Below are 8,166 nucleotides of genomic sequence, written 5' to 3'. Positions count from 1 at the left end.
GATGTTAATTATTTAACATAAAAAACTATAATATAAGTAGGTTATAAATAATTCAAGTTATATTTCATAATATATAATACTAGTATTGGTGCCCGGCTTCACCCGGGCTACCTCTACTTACCATTAATTTTTTTCATTAATTAAAATTACTTAAAGTTGCATAACCCATAAATTTATCATTAATATATTTTTCTATGACATATCCTAAAATTACGATTAAATAAAATTTGAGACCAATTCACTACTCCCGCCATTAATATTTTACACTTATTAATGAAACAATAGTAATAACATTTCACTACTTGCCCGTAATCATTGTTACTTTCACTACTCTCGCCGTAATTATTGTTACTGTCACTACTGCCGCATTAATATTGATAATTTCACTACTTCAGTCGTAATTATTGTTACTTTCACTTTTGTCGCATTAATATTGATTATTTCACTACTCCCGTTATTGTTTCTACCACTTTCACTAATCTCGCTGATAATATTGTTACTTTTGCTATTCAAATGAGTGATTACTATCATATAACTATATTCAATGTTACTACAATTCTTTTCTTTACTGATGAAATTACTTTTACTACTTAGGCATGCAATTTTAAGAGGATTATATATTTATATAAATATATTACATATATGCATTAAATCAAATCGAAATAATTATGCAATATTATATATTATGGAATCTAACTTGAATTATTTATAATCTACTTATATTATATTTGTGTATGTTAAATAATTAACATTTCTATACATCTAACAAACTATAAAGTTTAATAAAATTGCATAAATTTTAAATTTAATATATAATTTTATGATGATAATAATTAATACCATAAGTGTGCATGTTTATACTAATTAATTATTTTATTTTAAGGAAATTGACCATCTTCTAGTCTTCTATAAATATTTAGAAAAATTGTCAAACATCTTCTTTCTTTTAGTAATTGTCCATCTTAATTAATTATTTTATTATAAGGAAATTGACCATGTTAATTAATTATCCTACCAAGCTTCCATATAATTTAATTTTAACCAAACTATATAATATTTGCATTGAGATCCCTTAATCGGGTCCATCACACGGTGCTAGTGATTTAAAACTATATAGTATAATTAGTTTGTATAACTTTCTTTAATTACATTATAATCTCTTGGTTTCTGGAATTAATATATAGTATTGATATCAAAGATTCCCTACGACCATGAATATTGTCAAAAAGCAACTGTAACCTTTTGTCTGGATGGGAGTAAGATGTATATATCCTTATTAAACACCAACCTTACTTTATTATCCCGACTAAAATGTATAGATTGGTGTCAATCTCGTGACTCCCAAGTGTTACACAAGTTCAGTGTTCATTTCATGTAGAGTCGACTAAGATTTTGATTAACAAGTGATTTTAAGATACGAAAGCGACACAACTATATACTATATTGATATTAAAACAATAAACCAAAATCCTCTACAAAAAATGTATAACAAAACAGAATAACGACCAATTAAATCATTGTTATGTTCTTGAAGTGAGAGCCATTTCAATATATCTACCAGAAGTACAGAACAGAATCATTTATATGCACGGACTGGAGCTGCGATGGAAAAATTTAGATTCTACAAATTTTTACTCAAATAATTGGAAGAAAATTAGGTCTCCGTATCACGCCAGTCAAAGAATAAGACACTGCAGATGATAACTTGTTAATCTCAATAAAGCCTGAACATCCAAACTGCTCTTTTAGAAGATGGTCTCCTTGAGGATGAGAAGTATCAACATAACAAAGCACATTATGATGAGAACTGTAGCACACTTGACCATACCGCCTTTTCTTTGTGTTCGTTCCGCCTAGAACATAATATAACAAGACTCATGTTATGGACCAACATCACACACATGGTGAGTAAGGAATGCAATATAGAGGGAGAGAGTACTTTCTGAAGCTGTTTAAAGCCCTCCTCAACTGATGATGCAACATTTTGAATGTTGTAGTCTATACGATCGACAATAGTACCCTGCAAGAAAAGTAAACTTAAATCACCAAATTGTGGCTAAAAATCTATGAAGCTAAACCCAATTACGCAAGGTAAATGTAGATTACTTGGTCAATCACTAGAGCAGAAAGATCCTTCATTATCTGAGCTAACTCATTCACCGACTCCACGACCTAACATGTAAACAAACTTGTTATTTTATTGATAAGATACCAAAAGATAGAGGGAAGCATATTTATCAGAAAAATTGACTCTCTTGAGAAAATAAAACAGGGTCACCTGCTTGATCTCTCTTTCCCTTTCTGCTGTCAAATGTTCGCTTTTCTTAATCTCAGAAATTTGGTGATCGCTAAAACCCTAAACAAGAGAAAAAAGCATAAATAAGAATTTGATAGAAAGTATATGTGCCCTTCAATGGCTGAGGATCAATATCCACAATTACAACTGCTACAGCTACAGTATTCACGATTCAAAATGCAAAAGTCCATTTTAGCATAGAGCTCTCCAAATCTCAAATTGTTATGAACCATACATCTGATTATTTTTCGGGTTTAAAGGACACAATCATACCACATCAGTGAATTCATCCTCATATTTTGAGACGCTTCCATTTAGGTTCATTTCCAAGTCCACGCCATCAGAACCCTGTACGTAGAGAAGGAAATTAGAACTCCGTCGTACTTTTTACAAAATCTGCAGCCAGTATTAAATAGAATGGATAATAAGATGTGTATATCACCTCCTGTTGTTGCCTAAGCCGTTTCAAGTATGTTGATTGTTTCTTACGAAGTTCAACCGAGAGATTTTGAAGGTCTGTAGCAAGGGAGCGCTGTCACAGAAGCATACAGAAGTAAATCATTTCATCTAATAGTTCAATCCTCACACAATACACCAAGTCCGGTTGGACATGTAATCAACAACATAGACAGTCACAAAGCATCATTACAGTCAGCCTCCGAAGACAGTGATGGACCATCATTTTACGGTCAGCCTCCGGAGATCTGAGAAAAACATTATTGGACTATAGCCTAAGTTATTTTGACTCCTCACTTTGGGGCTATATTCGCGTTTGACACACACTCAAGGATAAAGGTTTGCTGCATGCATTCCTTACCCAACACTTACCAGCTTGCTTGACTAAAGTACAGGAAGAAACTGGTACATGAAGCATATAGAATGATTTTAAACCTTATGTCTCAAAATCAATCCATTTCACTTGAAAAACTTACATATTTCATATTTTAATTAATTTTCTATTTTGAAGACGTGTCCCCGCCTATCCGTACCCGTATCTTCATTTCAGGAAGGTCCCAGTATCTTAAAAATTGTGTTATAGTGAGGCTGACAATCGGATATGAAACATGTCTGACACCTAAACCTGAATCTGAGTATAATAGGGGCTTATATATCTTGTCGATATAAATCAACAACATTTGTTTGTCTGTACACCCGTACCGAAATCTTAGCAACATCGGCTATATCTTGTCCATATAAATCAACATCATTCATTTGTCTTGTGTTTTATGACAAAAAGCCATTATTCTGAGGTGAGGTCCCAGATAAAAACTAGAAATAAAAGCAATATATAAATGATAACCAAAGCAAAAGATGACTAACCCCCAAAAAGATGACGCATGGAAAAGAAAAAGGGAATATCACGGAATAGAGAATGAAACTACCACCATCAGGGAAGACTGGGAGTAGACTCACCTGTACATTCATACGGACAATAGAGTCCTCAGCAGGACCACGTGCGGAGAGCTGCTTTAACCTTTTCTCCGATCTTCTTAGTATATCGGTAATCTCTTGTGTAAGAAATTCAATCTGATGTTGATCTTCTCTACCGTCTCCGAAGGATACCATTAAAGCCTTTGAATGAGCCTTTATTAACTCTGCCATTTTGATTCGAGCACGATGTATATTTGAAGTTATTTCTTCAGCAATGTCCACCCATGCTGGTGGTAGACCAGCTGTTACTGCCCCTCTGCTGTAGCAAATGAGAGGGGTGTCATCGAAAAATCATGGATACAGGAAAATTCAGTTCACTTTCAACTGCAACCCTGACTGTAATACAATTCCATTGCATCACTCATCTATAAATTATAAATTTGCACTCTATCTATTAGAGTATTTAGCTTAACCCATCATATATAGTCATTTTGCTTTATACGAACTAATTTACAACACCAGATGATTTTCATTTTTCTAATTGTGATCCCAAAGATTTCCCCGTCCTTTAATTTTGGTCCTGTGGAACACGACGGAATAAAGCAAAATGACTCACGAAACCGTCTAAGCTTTTCATATTATCACAAAGTAGGAGTCAACTGACACTGATACAATTTTCCTGATGGGTCGTCCAAAAATCATTAAACTTGTGTTTTCACACCAGGCTACGGTTTCATACATCAGATCTCCTCGCCTCATAATAGACATGATATTAAGTTGGTGATTACAGTAACGGTTGCAAATTGCGGTTGCGTACTATGAAATGGTACGTTTGATATGGCGGTTTATTGCAGATTGTGTTTTATATCGGTTCATATACTGTATCGATCAAGCACGGCAGCAGCTATATTAGCCTCATATCAGTCATGTATCTGCCACGATATAGCCGTATTCGGGAACTTTTGGCAACCCTCTAAAACAAAGTATACTAGTGTGATAGCCAAGAAGCTGAAAATCCTTTTGTTAAAGCTGATACGTAGCACAAGCATTTGATAGTTACTGCCTTTAAGGTAATGAGGTACTATTATTGTTGAAGAAATCTTCTCTCTACAGAACTACCAGTTACCGCTCCACCAAAGTGTGTATATTTTTCCAAAAGAAAAATTGACACACACACATTATTGTAAGTGAAGCTCTTGATAGAAACTTAACATGTCTGCTAAAAGAAAATATGAAAATTGCCAAAAGACCTTAAATTTCAGAGTTCAGGCCAACATAAGGAGAAAGAAATAAAAAAAGAAAGAACGGACATTTGTCACGTTTAAATAACAGGTGGATCCACTTCAAATCATTTGACACGACATAAACACCTAGAACCTTCAAAAGAACAATGAACGATACGTTTTAGCACTAGCCTCAAAGAGTCAAAAGAAGAAGAGGATTATGTAGAAGTCTAGTTTTAAGGTATAACTCTCTGTAAATTTTGTTGAAGAGATGTCTGTAATGTCGAAAGTTCCATATGTTGTTTATTTCCAAAAGAATGTACTAGCCTCTCGAACGCTATGAAGCTTTGGATATTCTAATCACAACAATACAACTTATGCAAAATTGCAGATATGTTGCAATATGCATAAGATTTGGGATGGCTCCTTGTCCGTGTTCTGCCCTCCTTATCTAACATAACAAAGGCATAAGTTGTAATCAAAGTGGTTCTCCAAAAACAATAGACTACTTTTACGAGCACTAGCCAAGACTTTACACTTAAGGGAGTCTCTTTGCCACTAATTGCAAGAGGGGTAGAAAATGGATTAAGGAAAACAAAACATTGATTAACAACCACGTCTATCTCCATACGAAGAGCATTTGTCAAAGATACTAACCAAAAAGGCTTTATCAAGAAGCACATTGACAAATCTTTTTTTCTTTTTTTCTTTTGTCCTCCTCGGTGATAAGGCATCACACCAATGGAAAGTGGGAGGATAGGATAAGGGACGGCTCCTTTTAACGATGGACATTAGGTTTCAACTCTTTTGTCTCCTCAATTGGGATATGGGGTTAATGGAAAGTTCCTAGCCTTTGTACAACAACAAATCAACATCATTATCCCACTGCATTAATGGCTCCCGCAAATTGCGGGGTGGGGGGTTCAGATGCAGGCTGCCTTTCCTTTGTGTTAACAAGACTGTTTTCAAATGACCTAAGATGAAAATTGCGTCGGCAACTGCATCGAATGACTAGTATTTCAAAATAGAAAGAAGCACAACCATTTAGTGAGTCATTTTGCTTTATTTCATCATGATTCATAGGACCATGACCATGACCATAACTAAAGAATATTGAGTCTTTGGCTCCATTGGAAAGGGAAACCAAGAGTTTGTATTATACATTATAGGGCTTTTCTTTGTTGCTATCTATGATCAATGCCGTAAGCAACGAGATGACATAACACGCCTAGTTAATGCTGATGAACAAAACCCCAATAAAAATCTAAGGTCTGCTTTCTACAAAACTCTCTTAAATCTCTATTGCTGAACCCTTGGGTATAGAGTATCTTTCCATGACAGGGCTGGGAAGGAGTCTTAGATTCTTCAAAGAGAGCAAATGGTCCAATTATACAAGCATGTGATCAGCCAGGAGAAGGGTGATGGGTCTCCGAGGGCATAATCTCTTTAAATTGATTGTCCTAATTTGAAGGATAGCAACCGACTGTAAATGGACCGGATTCCGATACATGACATCAACCAGGGTCCATGACATTGGATGCATACAAATAGCCTTTTAGGTTGATCCCGAACGACCACAATGGTTCTAAATTCGGCTCAATTTCAATGATTCAACTTGAATAAAATTATTATAGCTTTTCTGGTCCACTCAAACTGAATCGATTATGAGATCCATTGTCATCCCTAGCATTAATATTCAATTCAGATCTAATTATAGTACATACCATTTACCCCTCTCAATTGCATTATAAGTCCTAAACACCAATGCCAATTTGCACTCTCGCGGTTTAGGGGCTTAAATCCTTCCTTGTCCCCCCTATTCCGCCCTCCAAAGTACCTCACAAGAGCAATGACAAAAACAGTACCACAAACTAGCAATGATAAACACCCATAGTATCATACTAGCGACGATAAAAATGCTGCAGGTCTTTTGGCTGCTCCATACACATTCCATCAAAGAACTAATGGAAACAACCCCTTTCGTAATCGAAACCACGCACACTACCTCCCACTTATTCACTGAAATGTGCATTACAAAGAAGTCGAGAACCCCATCGACGCAATTTTAATCTAATCATTCAAACAAAACCCTCAATTACCCTAACAACACATATATTAGCTCAACTAGCTTAATAAAGATAATAACCAGCTAATATAGCAACAAAAAAATAAATCAAATTGAACTATAATCAAAGAAGTAAACCCTAATTAAAAGAGGATAAAGAAAACCTTGAAGTGGAAGGATCATCAGTGCTAAGAGGAGTATAGGAAGAAGAAGATCGATGCGAATTAAGCAGCGAAGCCATTTCGATAACCGGACCGCCATCAGCGCGATCCATTATCGTTGTAACCGGTGTTTTGACGGCTTTGAGTGCGTCTCTGTGTCTTTTAAACACTGCTGTTCGATTTCTTGTCGCCATTTCTGAGCTCAAATTGAAGTAAAATGAGGAATTGGGGATTTGAAAGAGAGAGAATTAGGGTTTGGGGGAGGTAATAGTTAATGGTGGGAGAAGTTGGTGGAAGGTATGGTGAAGTTGTGCGAGGATGAAGATGATCACCTCCTCGTATTTGGGATTTCGACTGGTCAAGATTTCGGAAATTGATCGGAGACCCGACCTTAAACCACACGACTTTTAATCAACTAACTCGATACAAAAATCTTGTTTTTTTTTTTATACTTAATTTTAAATCATTTCAGTTTAGCTCTATTCAAATTAGTTTAAATTCATTTAGGTGGTGTTTGGTTGGAGCTTTTGGAATGGATTGGAATGGATTCAGGCCGTTCCAATGTTTGGTTGGAGTATTTTGGAATGGAGTTAAATACCTGATGGATTCTAACTCCATTCAAACCCCTTGAAATCCCATACACATCTCTCTCCCCAAGTTTCCAACTCCATTCCACCCAACACATTATTATTCCCATACCCGGATTGAACCAAACAACTTTAAACATGTATGGGGTTCTAACTCCATACCCCCTTGGAGTTAGAATCCATTTCATTCCATACCTAATGTTTGAACCAAACGCCCCCTTAGTTCAGCTTTTCTCTTTACAAAGGTCCTGTTCTTTTGGACTTAATTTCAATTCTAATAAGTTCAGTTCAGTTCAGCTCTATTAAGTTCAGTTTAGTTCAGCTCAGCTCCAATCAGTTCAGTTCAGTTCAGTTCAGTTCAGTTCAGTTCAGTTCAGAGTAGTTTATTTCAACATTAATATTATTGTTCTTATTTTATATTCTTATTCTTATTCTTATAATTATTATTATATTAATATTTACT

At 35.3% G+C, this 8,166-nt stretch overlaps 1 protein-coding gene across 2 annotated transcripts; it reads right to left on the bottom strand.

The window, feature by feature from the left end:
• Positions 1–1,502: 1,502 nt before the first annotated feature.
• LOC141591979 (syntaxin-43-like) lies at positions 1,503–7,543 on the bottom strand. Of its 2 annotated transcripts, none has more exons than XM_074412508.1 (8): positions 7,120–7,543; positions 3,710–3,983; positions 2,739–2,828; positions 2,570–2,644; positions 2,279–2,356; positions 2,107–2,172; positions 1,940–2,020; positions 1,503–1,853 (listed from the first exon to the last, which is right to left on the bottom strand). In XM_074412508.1, exons 1-8 carry the CDS (start codon positions 7,308–7,310, stop codon positions 1,746–1,748), a joined length of 963 nt encoding a protein of 320 aa, XP_074268609.1. In that variant the 5' UTR covers positions 7,311–7,543; the 3' UTR covers positions 1,503–1,745. The 2 variants fall into 2 exon arrangements, with proteins under 2 accessions (XP_074268609.1, XP_074268608.1); XM_074412507.1 differs by having other exon boundaries at positions 3,710–3,986; positions 7,120–7,529.
• Between the last annotated feature and the right edge of the window lie 623 nt (positions 7,544–8,166).

Source organism: Silene latifolia, chromosome 7 (genome assembly GCF_048544455.1).
Source record: "Silene latifolia isolate original U9 population chromosome 7, ASM4854445v1, whole genome shotgun sequence".
NCBI lineage: Eukaryota > Viridiplantae > Streptophyta > Magnoliopsida > Caryophyllales > Caryophyllaceae > Silene > Silene latifolia.
The sequence above is the reverse complement of the archived record's forward strand: the minus strand, read 5'-3'. Positions and strand labels throughout refer to the sequence as shown.

Bases quoted from the DNA above. Each gene is read 5' to 3' on its own strand.
- LOC141591979 (XM_074412507.1), bottom strand. From the start codon at position 7,310: ATGGCGACAAGAAATCGAACAGCAGTGTTTAAAAGACACAGAGACGCA. The intron at 2,173-2,278 runs GTGACCCTGTTT...TTTACATGTTAG, and splicing joins GGGAAAGAGAGATCAAGCAG to GTCGTGGAGTCGGTGAATGA. The intron at 2,021-2,106 runs GTAATCTACATT...CTTTTCTTGCAG, and splicing joins CTGCTCTAGTGATTGACCAA to GGTACTATTGTCGATCGTAT.